Source organism: Pristiophorus japonicus, chromosome 3 (genome assembly GCF_044704955.1).
Source record: "Pristiophorus japonicus isolate sPriJap1 chromosome 3, sPriJap1.hap1, whole genome shotgun sequence".
NCBI classification, from domain to species: Eukaryota; Metazoa; Chordata; class Chondrichthyes; family Pristiophoridae; genus Pristiophorus; species Pristiophorus japonicus.
This window is the reverse complement of record NC_091979.1, coordinates 14,514,290-14,531,363: the sequence shown is the minus strand read 5'-3', so window position 1 is coordinate 14,531,363 and position 17,074 is coordinate 14,514,290. Positions and strand designations below refer to the sequence as shown.

Genomic DNA, 17,074 nt, shown 5'->3' with positions numbered 1-17,074 from the left:
GAACGGAAGCAAGTCTTCCTCGATTCCGAGGGACTGCCTATGATGATGATGATGTCCTTCTGCTTCTCCTGTTCCATTCTGATCTTCCATTCTTCTCGATCCGTTGTTCCATTGAGCTGTTCTCAGCTCGTACATATATATCCATATTATGAATAAATCTCCTGTTGGGCTGGGTTTTCCGTTAATGCATCTGGATCGGTTGCGATGTTTTATAGTTATGGGTTTGGATGGCTACAATTTGCACACGGAGTCGACAGGGCAAAAGATAACTCCTTATCTTTGGTGCCCTGTTATCCAAAAATGCACGCCTTGTGGGATCCTTTGTTGTCCTGGGTTTTCGTAGAATTGTAGTCTCCATAGAGAACTGGTTTTCTGCCTCCTGTCAATCAATCCATGGGCTGCTCTGCACGATTAAATCAAAACCCTTTGTCCCGATGTTTAATCGGGTCTAGCTCCTGACCACATTAATCAGCGATGAGTCACCACCTCCCCCCAGGCTGGCATCCTCTTTTCCCGCCCAGGCAGTCCCAAAAGTTTCTTTAAATCAATTTTAGTCCGTGGCCTCTTCCTGTGCCTTTTGTGAAAATGTGTAAACCTTACACCATTCAGCTCTTCAAACCCATTCCGACATTCAATCAGATCATGGCTGATCTGTACTTTAACTCCATGTATCAGCCTTGGTTCCGTAACCCTTAATAACCTCGCCCAACAAAGATCCGTCAATCTCAGTTAAAACATTTTCAATTGACACCCAGCTTTTTTTGCGGAGAGAGTTCCAGATTCCCACCGCCCTTTGTGTGAAGAAGTGCTTCCTGACATCACTCCTGAACGGCCAGGCTCTAATTTTAAGGTTCTGCCCCCTTGTTCTGGACTCCCCCCCCCCCCCCCGCCCCCACCAGAGGAAACAGTTTCTCTCTATTCGCCCCTGTAATCCTGTAATCATCTTTGGTCACTCCCTCAATCTTCCATACATGAGGGAATTCAAGCCCAGCACTGTGAAGAGGCTGGCCAGGAGTCCAATGGTTGAGTTGACATCCTGTCCAGTCATCTCTGGCGACAGAGTCCAGCCAGTTTGGGATGAAGGTTCCATCCCTCTGAGATAAGGTCCTGAGGTTATTTGAGTTTCTCAACCCACTTCCAAGGGGCTAAAAAGAAAAGGAACAGGAGGTGGCCATTCAGCCCATTGAGGCTGTTCCGCCATTTAATTGGACCATGGCTGATCACCCCAACCTCCGTATCACTCGATACCCTTAACTCAGTGAGATCTCGGTCAGGAAAGTTCCAGTGGACCCTCCACGTCCTCAGCCTACCTTCAACCGACCTCCATGTGTAGACACATCGCAGACGCTTTCATTGGATGCACTCAAGAGCAGCTACCCAACCTTTCTCCTTGCCAGGCAATGACCATCTCCAACAAGCGAGAGTCTAACCACCGCCCCCGACATTCAACGGCATTACCATCGGCGTATCCCCCACCATCAACATCCTGGAGGTCACCATTGACCAGAAACTTAACAGGACCAGCCACATAAATACTGTGGCTACAAGAGCGGGTCAGAGGCTGGGTATTCTGCGGCAAGTGTCTCACCTCCTGACTCCCCAAAGCCTTTGCACCATCTACAAGGCACAAGTCAGGAGTGTGATGGAACACTCTCCACTTGCCTGGATGAGTGCAGCTCCAACAACACTCGAGAAGCTCGACACCATCCAGGACAAAGCAGCTCACTTGATGGGCACGCTACCCACCACCTTCAACATTCACTCCCTCCACCACCGGCACACCGTGGCTGCAGTGTGCACCATCTACAAGATGCACTGCAGCAACTCGCCAAGGCTTCTTCGGCAGCACCTCCCAAACCCGCCACCTCTACCACCAAGAAGGACAAGGGCAGCAGGTCCATGGGAACACCACCACCTCCACGTTCTCCTCCCAGTCACACACCATCCCGACTCGGGAATATATCGGCCGTTCCTTCATCGTCGCTGGGTCACAATCCTGGAACTCCCTCCCTAACAGCACTGTGGGAGCACCTTCACCACACGACTGCAGCGGTTCAAGAAGGCGGCATTGAAGCACTGACCACACTTGATCAGCTCTGTTGGGCAGGCCACATTGTTCCCATGCCTGACACGAGACTCCCAAAGTAAGCGCTGTACTCGGAACTCCTTCAAGGCAAGCGAGCCCCAGGTGGGCAGAGGAAACGTTACAAGGACACCCTCAAAGCCTCCCTGATAAAGTGCAACATCCCCACCGACACCTGGGAGTCCCTGGCCAAAGACCGCCCTAAGTGGAGGAAGTGCATCCGGGAGGGTGCTGAGCACCTCGAGTCTCATCGCCGAGAGCGTGCAGAAACCAAGTGCAGGCAGCGGAAGGAGCGTGCGGCAAACCAGTCCCACCCACCCTTTCCTTCAACCACTGTCTGTCCAACCTGTGACAGAGACTGTGGCTCTTTTATTGGACTGGTCAGCCACCAAAGAACTCACTTCTGGAGTGGAAGCAAGCCTTCCTCGATTCCGAGGGATTGTCTATGATGATGATGATGGTCACCATCAACTTCTCAAGGGATGGGCAATAAATGCCGGCCTTGCCAGCGACATCCACATCCCGTAAATGAATTTTTTAAAAAATCAGGCGAACACACTGCCCCCTACACTGTGATCAACCCTCAGGGTAGGTTCAGAGGGAGGAGATCTATCGACCTGCTGGATCTCTCCCTGCCCCTAGTCCAGGCCCAACAGACCCTGATTTAGCCGTACCCCAGCCAAAACTTTCCAGACATGACTGGTACCTTCTTGACAGTTGGCTCCAGCAACTGCTTCTGCCTGAAAACAGTCTCCAGAGTTTGGATAAATATTTAGTCATGTGAACCTGTAAATTAAAAACTAAAATACAAAATACATCATCAAAATGTTAAACAGAAATGAATGAGTTACAGGCTGGAATCTAATCGGGGGGTTCGGGGGGTTTATATATAGAATAGCAGATACCCGGGAGTGGGTTACAGGCTGGAATCTAATCGAGGGGTTCGGGGGGTTTATATATAGAATAACAGATACCCGGGGGTGAGTTACAGGCTGGAATCTAACCGAGGTGTTCGGGGGATTTATATATAGAATAACAGATACCCGGGAGTGAGTTACAGGCTGGAATCTAATCGTGAGGTTCGGGGGGTTTATATATAGAATAGCAGATACCCGGGAGTGAGTTACAGACTGGAATCTAATCGAGGGGTTCATATATAGAATAGCAGATACCCGGGGGTGAGTTACAGGCTGGAATCTAATCAAGCGGTTCGGGGGGTTTATATATAGAATAACAGATACCCGGGGGTGAGTTACAGGCTGGAATATAATCGAGGGGTTCTGGGGGTTTATATATAGAATAACAGATACCCGGGGGTGAGTTACAGGCTGGAATCTAATCGAGGGGTTTGGGAGGATTTATATATAGAATAACAGATACCCGGGGGTGAGTTACAGGCTGGAATCTAATCGAGGGGTTGAGGGTTTATATATAGAATAACAGATACCCGGGAGTGAGTTACAGGCTGGAATCTAATCGAGAGGTTCGGGGGGTTTATATATAGAATAGCAGATACCCGGGAGTGAGTTACAGACTGGAATCTAATCGGGGGGTTCGGGGGGTTTATATATAGAATAGCAGATACCCGGGGGTGAGTTACAGGCTGGAATCTAATCGAGGGGTTCTGGGGGTTTATATATAGAATAACTGATAACCGGGGGTGAGTTACAGGCTGGTATCTAATCGAGGGGTTCTGGGGGTTTATATATAGAATAACAGATACCCAGGGGTGAGTTACAGGCTGGAATCTAATCGAGGGGTTCTGGAGGTTTATATATAGAATAACAGATACCCAGGGGTGAGTTATAGACTGGAATCTAATCGAGGGGTTCAGGGGGTTTATATATAGAATAACAGATACCCGGGGGTGAGTTACTGGCTGGAATCTAATCGAGGGGTTCTGGGGGTTTATATATAGAATAGCAGATACCCGGGAGTGAGTTACAGGCTGGTATCTAATCGAGGGGTTCTGGGGGTTTATATATAGAATAACAGATACCCGGGGGTGAGTTACAGGCTGGAATCTAATCGAGGGGTTCTGGGGGTTTATATATAGAATAACTGATAACCGGGGGTGAGTTACAGGCTGGTATCTAATCGAGGGGTTCTGGGGGTTTATATATAGAATAACAGATACCCAGGGGTGAGTTACAGGCTGGAATCTAATCGAGGGGTTCTGGAGGTTTATATATAGAATAACAGATACCCAGGGGTGAGTTATAGACTGGAATCTAATCGAGGGGTTCAGGGGGTTTATATATAGAATAACGGATACTTGGGAGAGAGTTACAGGCTGGAATCTAATCGAGAGGTTTGGGGGGGGGGTTATTTTTTGAATAACAGATACCCGGGGGTGAGTTACAGGCTGGAATCTAATCGAGGGGTTCTGGGGGTTTATATATAGAATAACAGATACCCGGGGGTGAGTTACAGGCTGGAATCTAATCGAGGGGTTTGGGAGGGTTTATATATAGAATAACAGATACCCGGGGGTGAGTTACAGGCTGGAATCTAATCGAGGGGTTTGGGAGGGTTTATATATAGAATAACAGATACCCGGGAGTGAGTTACAGGCTGCAATCTAATCGAGAGGTTCGGGAGGTTTATATATAGAATAGCAGATACCCGGGAGTGAGTTACAGACTGGAATCTAATCGGGGGGTTCGGGGGGTTTATATAAAGAATAACAGATACCCGGGGGTGAGTTACTGGCTGGAATCTAATCGAGGGGTTCTGGGGGTTTATATATAGAATAGCAGATACCCGGGAGTGAGTTACAGACTGAAATCTAATCGGGGGGTTCATATATAGAATAGCAGATACCCGGGAGTGAGTTACAGACTGGAATCTAATCGAGGGGTTCGGGAGGTTTATATATAGAATAATGAATACCTGAGAGAGAGTTACAGGCTGGAATATAATCGAGGAATTCGGGGGGTTTATATGTAGAATAATGGATACATTAGCATCCTCCCACCCCTCTTCATCTAACCCTATCAGCATAATCTATATCGCGCCTTCCACGACCTCAACACGTTCCAAGGTGCTTTATAGCCAATGAAACGCTTTCGGAGTGTAGTCACTGTTGTAATGTAGGAAACACGGCAGCCAATTTGCACACAAGCAAACTCCCACACACAGCAACGTGATAATGACCCGATACTCTGTTTTTAGCGGTGTTGGGTGAGGGATAAATATTGGCCCAGGACGTAAGTATGTTCACATGACCGTGTGTTCGTACTTTGGGCACTAGGACCCAGGGACAGTCCCACTCCGAGCAACATATTTATAGTGGGAGGTCGGGACTGGGAGAGCTGTCAGTTCAGTCGGAGCGCTGTAGTTGGAAGGGGAGAGACAGAGGGACAGAGAGAGAGAGAGCGCGAGAGCGAGAGAGACAGAAAGGAAAAGGAAGAAGGGAAGAAGAGCAGAGACCCGAGCCAGTGCACCATGTCTTTTGCAAGCACCACCTCCTCCAGTTCCTACCGAAGGACGTTTGGAGGGAACCTGATGTCCTCTCCCCAGATGTCCAGGGCGTCCTACTCTGGTGGCCGCTTTGGCATGGGCATGGGCGGCAGCGGGAGCAATCTGTCCTCCAGGGTGCTGATCACCAAGTCCTCCGCACTGCCCTCCTACTCCAGCTACCGCTCCAAGGCGCCAAGCCGCGGCTACGAGGTGGTGGACTTCAACATCGCCGACGCCCTCAACCAGGAGTTCATCCAGACCCGCACCAACGAGAAGGCGGAGATGCAGCACTTGAACGACCGCTTCGCCAGCTACATTGAGAAGGTGCGCTTCCTGGAGCAGCAGAACAAGGTGCTGGTGGCCGAGGTCAACCGGCTTAAGGGCCAGGAGCCCGGCCGGGTCAACGACCTGTACGAGCAGGAGATGCGCGACCTGCGCCGCCAGATCGACATGCTGACCAACGACAAGGTCCGAGTGGAGGTGGAGAGGGACAACCTGGTGGACGACCTGCAGAAGCTCAAGCAGAGGTAGGACCCCTGACCCTCCCCCCATGCCTCCCCCAACCCAACACCCCCCCCCCCTGCCCCCCCCAATCCTCCTGCCCCCCAACCCCCAGACCTCCCCCAACCCCCGCACCTCCCCCAAACCCCCTTGCCCCGCCCAACTCCCCAACCCGCCCCTACCCCAACCCCCTGCCCCCTCGCCCTCCCCCCACTAACCCCCTTACCCCCCAATCCCCTGCCCCCTCGCCCTCCCCCCACTAACCCCCTTACCCCCCAATCCCCTGCCCCCTCGCCCTCCCCCCAAACCCCCTGTCCCCGCCAACCCCCCCCACCCCCAACCCCCTGCCCCCTCGCCCTCCCCCCACTAACCCCCTTACCCCCCAATCCCCTGCCCCCTCGCCCTCCCCCCAAACCCCCTGTCCCCGCCAACCCCCCCATCCCCAACCCCCTGCCCCCTCGCCCTCCCCCCACTAACCCCCTTACCCCCCAATCCCCTGCCCCCTCGCCCTCCCCCCACTAACCCCCTTACCCCCCAATCCCCTGCCCCCTCGCCCTCCCCCCAAACCCCTGTCCCCGCCAACCCCCCCCCCCCACCCCCAACCCCCTGCCCCCTCGCCCTCCCCCCCACCAAACCCCCCTACCCCCCAATCCCCTCGCTCTCCCCCGCCCCCTCCAAACCCCCGTTCCCTGCCAACCTGCCCTACCCCCCAACCCCCTGCCCCCTCGCCCTCCCCACCCCACCCCACCCCACCCCTCCGCTGCTCCCCATACCACCTCAGTTGACTTTATTTCAGATGGTAATAGATCTTTGAACGATAAGGGGAGATGCAGAGAGGATGTTCCCCTCGTGGGGGAATCTAGAACTAGAGGCATAGTTTTAGAATAATGGAATAGAAATGAGGAGGAATTTCTTCTCTCAGAGGGTTGTAAATCTGTGGAATTCTCTGCCCCAGAGAGCTGTGGAGGCTGGGTCATTGAATATATTTAAGGCGGAGATGAGCAGATTTTTGAGTGATAAGGGAGTAAAGGGTTATGGGGAGCGGGCAGGGAAGTGGAGCTGAGTCCATGATCAGATCAGCCATGATCTTATTGAATGGCGGAGCAGACTCGAGGGGCCGAATGGCCGCCTCCTGTTCCTATTTTTTATGTTCTTATAAATCCAGGCTGACACTCCCAGTGCCAGTACTGAGGAAGCGCTGCACTGTTGGAGGTAAAGAAAAAAAGAAAGGACTTGCATTTATATAGAGCCTTTCACGACCACCGGACGTCTCAAAGCGCTTTACAACCAATGAAGTACTTTTGGAGTGTAGTCACTGTTGTAATGTGGGAAACGCAGCAGCCAACCTGCGCACAGCAAGCTCCCACACACAGCAATGTGATAATGACCAGATAATCTGTTTTTTTTGATTGAGGGATAAATATTGGCCCTAGGACACCAGGGATAACTCCTCTGCTCCTCTTCGAAATTGTACCATAGGATCTTTTACGTCCACCTGAGAGAGCAGACGGAGCCTCGGTTTAATGTCTCATCTGAAAGACGGCACCTCCGACAGTGCAGCACTCCCTCAGCACTGCACCGGGAGCGTCAGCCTAGATTTTGTTATACTTAAGTCCCTGGAGTGGGACTTGAACCCACAACCTTCTGACTCAGAGGCAAGTGTGTTGCCCACTGAGCCACGGCTGACACAAGGAGCCGTCGTTTGGATGAGACCTTAAAATGAGGCTTGAGTCTACCCTATCTGGTGGACATAAAAAAAATCCCACAGTCACTGTTTCGAAGAAGAACAGGGGAGTTCTCTTCCGGTGTCCTGGGCCAATAGTTATCCCGCAATAAACACAACAAAATGGATTATCTGGTCATTATCACGTTGCTGTGTGTGGGAGCTTGCTGTGCACAAATTGGCTGCCGCGTTTCCCACATTACAGCAGTGACTGCCCTCCAAAAGTACTTCATTGGGAAGTAAAGTGCTTTGGGATATCCTTAGGTTGTGAAAGGCGCTATATAAATGCGAGTCTTTCTTTCTAGTCTTTTCTTTGGGCTGGGGACTGCTGTTTGAGGATTTGACAATGTAATATCGGTAAGTGGCAGTAGACTGTGGTTTAGACATTGGTCGATGGGTATGGTAATGTGGTGGTTATGGTACTTGACGAGTAACCCAGAGACAGCGAGTCCATAATCCCACCAGATCAATATATGAATCCCAGCGAACCAGCACCTGAATAAACACCAAAGCTACCGAACTGTCCTTAACAAAACAACTGTTTAACAATGTATTCCTGGGATGTGGGCATCACTGGCCAGGCCGGCATTTATTGCCCATCCCTAATTGCCCCTTGAGAAGGTGGTGGTGAGCCGCCTTCTTGAACTGCTGCAGTCCGTGTGGTGAAGGTGCTCCCACAGTGCTGTTAGGGAGGGAGTTCCAGGATTGTGACCCAGCGACGATGAAGGAACGGCCGATATATTTCCCAGTCGGGATGGTGTGTGACTGGGAGGGGAACGTGGAGGTGGTGGTGTTCCCATGGACCTGCTGCCCTTGTCCTTCTAGGTGGTAGAGGTCGAGGGTTTGGGAGGTGCTACCGAAGGTTTCACTGATGCCCTTCAGGGAAGGTTACTTGCCGTCCTTACCCGGTCTGGTCTACACGTGACTCCAGTCTCATACTATGGATGGACAATTATTTTTAAAAGGTCAAATAGGAGATGTGAGAAAGAGCTCGGGGAAATGCTTGTAGAGATGGGGACTGTTTCTTTAGGATGTGGAGCAATATTCTGGTTGAGCTGCTCAGTGACGTGGTGAGGGCTCAGTTTTGTTAAATGCTTCCACCGATGGACTTTGCACTCGAATCTAGTGAATGAGGGTGGGAGAGAAGGTGTTGGGACCTGGAGCTCTGACCTTGGCGATGTGGCTGTGGCATCTCCTTCGGGTTGATAGAGTTGGGGAAGAGAAGATAAGACACTTGGGTCTAAGAAAGGGATGAAAGAGGAGAGGACTGGAAGAGTGAGTGCAAGGTCGAGAGATTGAAATAGTGAGAGAGAGACTGGAATAGTGAGTGAGAGACTGGAGTAGTGAGTGAGTGAGAGACTAATAGTGAGTGAGTGACTGGAATAGTGAGTGAGTGAGAGACTGGAATAGTGAGTGAGTGAGTGAGAGACTAATAGTGAGTGAGTGACTGGAATAGTGAGTGAGTGAGAGACTGGAATAGTGAGTGAGACTGGAATAGTGAGTGAGTAAGTGATTGGAATAGTGAGTGAGTGAGAGACTGGAATAGTGAGTGAGTGAGAGACTGTAATAGTGAGTGAGACTGGACTAGTGAGTGAGTAAGTGATTGGAATAGTGAGTGAGTGAGAGACTGGAATAGTGAGTGAGTGAGAGACTGTAATAGTGAGTGAGACTGGAATAGTGAGTGATTGAGAGACTGGAATAGTGAGTGAGTGAGAGACTAATAGTGAGTAAGTGATTGGAATAGTGAGTGAGTGAGAGACTGGAATAGTGAGTGAGACTGGAATAGTGAGTGAGTAAGTGATTGGAATAGTGAGTGAGACTGGAATAGTGAGTGAGAGAGAGACTGGAATAGTGAGTGAGAGACTGGAGTAGTGAGTGAGTGAGAGACTGGAATAGTGAGTGAGTGACTGGAATAGTGAGTGAGTGAGAGACTGGAAAAGTGAGTGAGACTGGAATAGTGAGTGAGTGAGTGATTGGAATAGTGAGTGAGAGACTGAAATAGTGAGTGAGTGAGAGACTGGATTAGTGAGTGAGTGAGAGACTGTAATAGTGAGTGAGACTGGAATAGTGAGTGAGTGAGAGACTGGAATAGTGAGTGAGTGACTGGAATAGTGGGTGAGTGACTGGAATAGTGAGTGAGTGATTGGAATAGTGAGTGAGAGACTGGAATAGTGAGTGAGTGAGAGACTGGAATAGTGAGTGAGACTGGAATAGTGAGTGAGTGAGACTGGAATAGTGAGTGAGTGAGAGACTGGAATAGTGAGTGAGTAAGAGACTGAAATAGTGAGTGAGAGACTGGAATAGTGAGTGAGTGAGAGACTGGAATAGTGAGTGAGTGACTGGAATAGTGAGTGAGTGAGAGACTGAAATAGTGAGTGAGTGAGAGACTGGAATAGTGAGTGAGAGACTGGAATAGTGAGTGAGTGAGAGACTGAAATAGTGAGTGAGTGAGTGATTGGAATAGTGAGTGAGAGACTGAAATAGTGAGTGAGTGACTGGAATAGTGAGTGAGTGATTGGAAGAGTGAGTGAGTGAGAGACTGAAACAGTGAGTGAGTGAGTGATTGGAATAGTGAGTGAGTGAGAAACTGAAATAGTGAGTGAGAGACTGAAATAGTGAGTGAGTGAGAGACTGAAATAGTGAGTGAGAGGCTGAATTAGTGAGTGAGTGAGAGACTGGAATAGTGAGTGAGTGAGAAACTGGAATAGTGAGTGAGTGAGAGACTGAAATAGTGAGTGAGTGAGAGACTGGACTAGTGAGTGAGTGAGAGACTGGAATAGTGAGTGAGTGAGAGACTGGAATAGTGAGCGAGAGACTGGAATAGTGAGTGAGTGAATGAGTGATTGGAATAGTGAGTGAGTGAGTGTGATTGGAATAGTGAGTGAGAGACTGAAATAGTGAGTGAGTGAGAGACTGGAATAGTGAGTGAGAGACTGGAATATTGAGTGAGTGATTGGAATAGTGAGTGAGAGACTGAAATAGTGAGTGAGTGAGAGACTGGAATAGTGAGTGAGTGAGAGACTAGAATAGTGAGTGAGAGACTGGAATAGTGAGTGAGTGAGTGATTGGAATAGTGAGTGAGAGACTGAAATAGTGAGTGAGTGATTGGAATAGTGAGTGAGTGAGTGATTGGAATAGTGAGTGAGTGAGTGACTGGAATAGTGAGTGAGAGACTGAAATAGTGAGTGAGTGATTGGAATAGTGAGTGAGAGACTGAAATAGTGAGTGAGTGAGTGATTGGAATAGTGAGTGAGTGAGAAACTGAAATAGTGAGTGAGAGACTGAAATAGTGAGTGAGTGAGAGACTGAAATAGTGAGTGAGAGGCTGAATTAGTGAGTGAGTGAGAGACTGGAATAGTGAGTGAGTGAGAAACTGGAATAGTGAGTGAGTGAGAGACTGAAATAGTGAGTGAGTGAGAGACTGGACTAGTGAGTGAGTGAGAGACTGAAATAGTGAGTGAGTGAGAGACTGGAATAGTGAGTGAGTGAGAGACTGAAATAGTGAGTGAGAGACTGGAATAGTGAGTGAGTGAGAGACTGGAATAGTGAGCGAGAGACTGGAATAGTGAGTGAGTGAATGAGTGATTGGAATAGTGAGTGAGTGAGTGTGATTGGAATAGTGAGTGAGAGACTGAAATAGTGAGTGAGTGAGAGACTGGAATAGTGAGTGAGAGACTGGAATATTGAGTGAGTGATTGGAATAGTGAGTGAGAGACTGAAATAGTGAGTGAGTGAGAGACTGGAATAGTGAGTGAGTGAGAGACTAGAATAGTGAGTGAGAGACTGGAATAGTGAGTGAGTGAGTGATTGGAATAGTGAGTGAAAGACTGAAATAGTGAGTGAGTGATTGGAATAGTGAGTGAGTGAGTGATTGGAATAGTGAGTGAGTGAGTGACTGGAATAGTGAGTGAGAGACTGAAATAGTGAGTGAGTGATTGGAATAGTGAGTGAGAGACTGAAATAGTGAGTGAGTGATTGGAATAGTGAGTGAGAGACTGAAATAGTGAGTGAGTGATTGGAATAGTGAGTGAGAGACTGAAATAGTGAGTGAGTGATTGGAAGAGTGAGTGAGTGAGAGACTGGAATAGTGAGTGAGAGACTGGAATATTGAGTGAGTGATTGGAATAGTGAGTGAGAGACTGAAATAGTGAGTGAGTGAGAGACTGGAATAGTGAGTGAGTGAGAGACTAGAATAGTGAGTGAGAGACTGGAATAGTGAGTGAGTGAGTGATTGGAATAGTGAGTGAGAGACTGAAATAGTGAGTGAGTGATTGGAATAGTGAGTGAGTGAGTGATTGGAATAGTGAGTGAGTGAGTGACTGGAATAGTGAGTGAGAGACTGAAATAGTGAGTGAGTGATTGGAATAGTGAGTGAGAGACTGAAATAGTGAGTGAGTGATTGGAATAGTGAGTGAGAGACTGAAATTGTGAGTGAGTGATTGGAATAGTGAGTGAGAGACTGAAATAGTGAGTGAGTGATTGGAAGAGTGAGTGAGTGAGTGATTGGAATAGTGAGTGAGAGACTGAAATAGTGAGTGAGTGATTGGAATAGTGAGTGAGTGAGAGACTGGAATAGTGAGTGAGTGAGAGACTGGAATAGTGAGTGAGTGAGAGACTGGAATAGTGAGTGAGTGAATGATTGGAATAGTGAGTGAGAGACTGAAATAGTGAGTGAGTGAGAGACTGGAATAGTGAGTGAGTGAGAGACTGGAATAGTGAGTGAGTGAGAGACTGGAATAGTGAGTGAGTGAGAGATTGGAATAGTGAGTGAGAGACTGAAATAGTGAGTGAGAGACTGGAATAGTGAGTGAGTGAGAGACTGGAATAGTGAGTGAGTGAGAGACTGGAATAGTGAGTGAGTGAGAGACTGAAATAGTGAGTGAGAGACTGGAATAGTGAGTGAGTGAGAGACTGGAATAGTGAGTGAGTGAGAGACTGGAATAGTGAGTGAGTGAGAGATTGGAATAGTGAGTGAGAGACTGAAATAGTGAGTGAGTGACTGGAATAGTGAGTGAGTGAGTGATTGGAATAGTGAGTGAGAGACTGAAATAGTGAGTGAGTGAGAGACTGGAATAGTGAGTGAGTGAGAGACTGTAATAGTGAGTGAGTGATTGGAAGAGTGAGTGAGAGACTGAAATAGTGAGTGAGTGAGAGACTGGAATAGTGAGTGAGTGATTGGAAGAGTGAGTGAGAGACTGAAATAGTGAGTGAGAGACTGAAATAGTTAGTGAGTGAGAGACTGAAATAGTGAGTGAGAGACTGGAATAGTGAGTGAGTGATTGGAAGAGTGAGTGAGAGACTGGAATAGTGAGTGAGAGACTGGAATAGTGAGTGAGTGATTGGAATAGTGAGTGAGAGACTGAAATAGTGAGTGAGTGAGAGACTGAAATAGTGAGTGAGTGAGAGACTGGAATAGTGAGTGAGAGACTGGAATAGTGAGTGAGTGATTGGAAGAGTGAGTGAGAGACTGGAATAGTGAGTGAGTGAGTGAGTGATTAGAATAGTGAGTGAGAGACTGAAATAGTGAGTGAGAGACTGGAATAGTGAGTGAGTGAGTGATTGGAAGAGTGAGTGAGTGATTGGAAGAGTGAGTGAGAGACTGGAATAGTGAGTGAGTGAGAGACTGGAATAGTGAGTGAGAGACTGGAATAGTGAGTGAGTGAGTGATTGGAAGAGTGAGTGAGAGACTGGAATAGTGAGTGAGTGAGAGATTGGAAGAGTGAGTGAGTGAGTGACTGGAATAGTGAGTGAGTGAGTGATTGGGTGAGAGACTGGAATAGTGAGTGAGTGAGAGATTGGAATAGTGAGTGAGTGAGAGGTTGGGATAGAGTGGGACAGAGAGACTGGGATCATGTGTTTGAGTTCGGGAATCCCCTGTGGGATTAAGTGTGTTACTGCAGCCCCTTTACTGTACCGAGCATTACAATTGAAAGCTGTGGCTGTCTCTATAACCAAGTCGAACACTTGGCAGGAGACTCACTCTGTAATCGAATCAGCCTTCGATCTAGCGGTTTGTTCGTTAAATTTCCCCTCTGTCTCACTGGGCGCCAGTCTCCATTACATGGTGGATACTGACCTTAGCACAGTACTGATGGGCAGAAGGCACAGAGTCAGTCTTCACTATGAGAGAGTATCTGCACATTGCTGATCTCTGAGTCCATGTGAGCAGCCAGGAGGGTCCCAGAACAGTTGCTGCAATGTTGTGGCAATCAGAGATTTCACTCCAAACCGGAGCTCTCCCTATTCCTCCATGGCCTCGCTCATCCTCCCTCCCAATCCCTGTAACCTCCTACAGACCCTACACCCTCCCTATCTCTGTAACCCCCTCCAGCCTCTACACCCCTCCCTATCTCTGTAACCCCCTCCAGCCCCTACACCCCTCCCTATCTCTGTAACCCCCTCCAGTCCCTACACCCTCCCTATCTATGTAACCTTCTCCATCCCTACAACCCCTCCCTATCTCTATAAACCCCTCCAGCCCCTACACCCTCCCTATCTCTGTAACATCCTCCAGCCCCTACACCCCTCCCGATCTCTATAACCTCCTCCAGCCCCTACACCCCGCCCTAGCTCTATAACCTCCTCCAGCCCCTACACCCTTCCCTATCTCTGTAACCCCCTCCAGCCCCTACACCCTCCCTATCTCTGTAACATCCTCCAGCCCCTACACCCCTCCCGATCTCTATAACCTCCTCCAGCCCCTACACCCCGCCCTAGCTCTATAACCTCCTCCAGCCCCTACACCCTTCCCTATCTCTGTAACATCCTCCAGCCCCTACACCCTCCCTATCTCTGTAACATCCTCCAGCCCCTACACCCTCCCTATCTCTGTAACATCCTCCAGCCCCTACATCCCTCCCTATCTCTGTAACCTCCTCCAGCCCCTACACCCCTCCCTATCTCTGTAACCTCCTCCAGCACCTACACCCCTCCCTATCTCTGTAACCTCCTCCAGCCCCTACACTCCTCCCTATCTCTGTAACCCCCTCCAGCCTCTACACCCTTCCCTATCTCTGTAACCTCCTCCAGCCCCTACACTCCTCCCTATCTCTGTAACCCCCTCCAGCCTCTACACCCTTCCCTATCTCTGTAACCTCCTCCAGCCCCTACACCCTCCCTATCTCTGTAACACCCTCCAGCCCCTACACCCTTCCCTATCTCTGTAACCTCCTTCGGCCCTGCAACTATTCTGCGATCTCTTGCGCCCCTAAAATTCTGGCCTCTAGCGTGACCCCGGTTTCCATTGCCCCACCATCGGTGGCCGTGCCTTCAGCTGCCCAGGCCCCGAACTCTGGAATTCCCTCCCTAAACCTCTCCGCCTCTCCCTCCTCCTTTGAAGGAAGAAAAAGAATGGCAGGGCCATGGGAAAAGGGCGCGGAGTGGGACTGGTTGAGGTGCTCTTGCAGAGAGCTAGCACGGGCTTGATGGGCCGAATGGCCTCCTTCTGTGCTGTAACCATTCTATGATGCCTCCTTTAAGATGCTGCTTAAAACCTGCCTCTTTTACCAAGCATTCTGGTCGCTTGTCCGAATATCTAATGCGGCTCAGTGTGAACTCCAGTGAAGGATCTTGGGATGTTTTTGACATGTTAAAGGTGCTCTATTGTTGTTGTTGTTGTAGTCTGACCATGGCCCAGGACAGTTTGAGCACGACTTTCTGCGATGAGGTCAACATTCTGTTGGCAGAACTTGTTAATTGTCGCGTTCTCCAAGAGCCCTGAAGCTCTTCCATCTTCATGCTCCTGCGTCAGCCACGGGGAGCGCCCTCCCCTCTGAGTCAGAAGGTTGTGGGTTCAAGTCCCACTCCAGAAATGGGGAACAAATCCAGGCTGACGCTGCCGGTGCAGTGCTGAGGGAGTGCTGCACTGTCGGAGGTGTCGTCTTTCGGATGAGACGTTAAACCGAGGTCCCCGTCTGTTCTCTCAGGTGGATGTAAAAGATCCCACGGCCACTATTTCGAAGAAGAGCAGGGGGAGTTATCCCCAATCCTGGGGCCAATATTTATCCCTCAATCAACATCACAAAAAAACAAATTATCTGGGTCATTATCACATTGCTGTGTGTGGGAGCTTGCTGTGCGCAAATTGGCTGCCGCGTTTCCCACATTACGACAGTGACTGCACTCCGAAAGTACTTCATTGGCTGTAAAGCGCCTTGAGACGTCCGGTGGGCGTGAAAGGCGCTATATAAATGCAAGTCTTTCTTAGCTGTTTCAACACTGTTCATGGAGCATGTGTATCATCAACTTAACGTTATCACTAAGAGAGTGAGGAGAGAGGTTACAACATCAACGTGCATTTATATAGTGCCTTTAACATCCCCAGGCATTAAACGGGAGTGATTATCAAACACATTTCGACACTGAGCCCCAAAAGGGAGGTATTAGGATGACCAAAAGCTTGGACAAAGAGTTAAGATTAAAGGAGCGTGTTGAAGGAAGAGAGGGAAGAGACGAAGTGAAGATAGCGAATTCCAGAGCTTGGGCCCCAGGCAGCAGAAGGCACGGCCGCCAATGGTGGAGCGATTAAAATCAGGCACGTGGAAGAGGCCAGAATTGGAAGAGCGCAGATCTCGGGGAGGGTTGGAGGGCTGGAGGAGGTTACAGGGATAGGGAGGGGGGCAAGGCCATGGAGGGATTTGAAAACGTAAGAACATAAGAAATAGAAGGCCCCTCGAGCCCGCTCCCCATAACCCTTGATTCCCTTATCGTTCAAAAATCTGTCTGTCAAAACAAGGATGAGAAATTTTAAATCGAGGCTTTACCAGACCAGGAGCCAATGTAGGTCAGCGAGCACAGGGGGTGATGGGTGAGCGGGACTTGGTGCGAGTTAGGACACGGGGCAGCGAGCACAGGGGGTGATGGGTGAGCGGGACTTGGTGTGAGTTAGGACACGGGGCAGCGAGCACAGGAGGTGATGGGTGAGCGGGACTCGGTGTGAGTTAGGACACGGGTCAGCGAGCACAGCGGGTGAGGGTGAAAGGGACTTGGTGCGAGTTAGGACACGGGGCAGCGAGCACAGGGGGTGATGGGTGAGCGGGACTCAGTGTGAGTTAGGACACGGGTCAGCGAGCACAGGGGGTGATAAGTGAGCGGGACTCGGTGCGAGTTAGGACACGGGGCAGCGAGCACAGGGAGTGATGGGTGAAAGGGACTTGGTGCGAGTTAGGACACGGGGCAGCGAGCACAGGGGGTGATGGGTGAGCGGGACTCGGTGTGAGTTAGGACACGGGTCAGCGAGCACAGGGGGTGATGGGTGAGCGGGACTCGGTGCGAGTTAGGACACGGGGCAGCGAGCACAGGAGGTG

At 49.8% G+C, this 17,074-nt stretch overlaps 1 protein-coding gene across 5 annotated transcripts in view; it reads left to right on the top strand.

Moving 5' to 3' along the window:
• Positions 1-5,323: 5,323 nt before the first annotated feature.
• LOC139259659 (desmin-like) overlaps positions 5,324-17,074 on the top strand; it is a 56,654-nt gene continuing 44,903 nt past the window's right edge. For all 5 annotated transcript variants that reach the window (XR_011592625.1, XR_011592624.1, XR_011592622.1 and 2 more), the window contains exon 1: positions 5,324-6,072. Coding sequence is in view for 1 of the 5 variants with exons in the window: in XM_070875193.1 (XP_070731294.1) it covers positions 5,531-6,072 (542 nt within the window). In the remaining 4 variants the exon portion in view is untranslated. The remainder of the gene's footprint in view (positions 6,073-17,074) is intronic.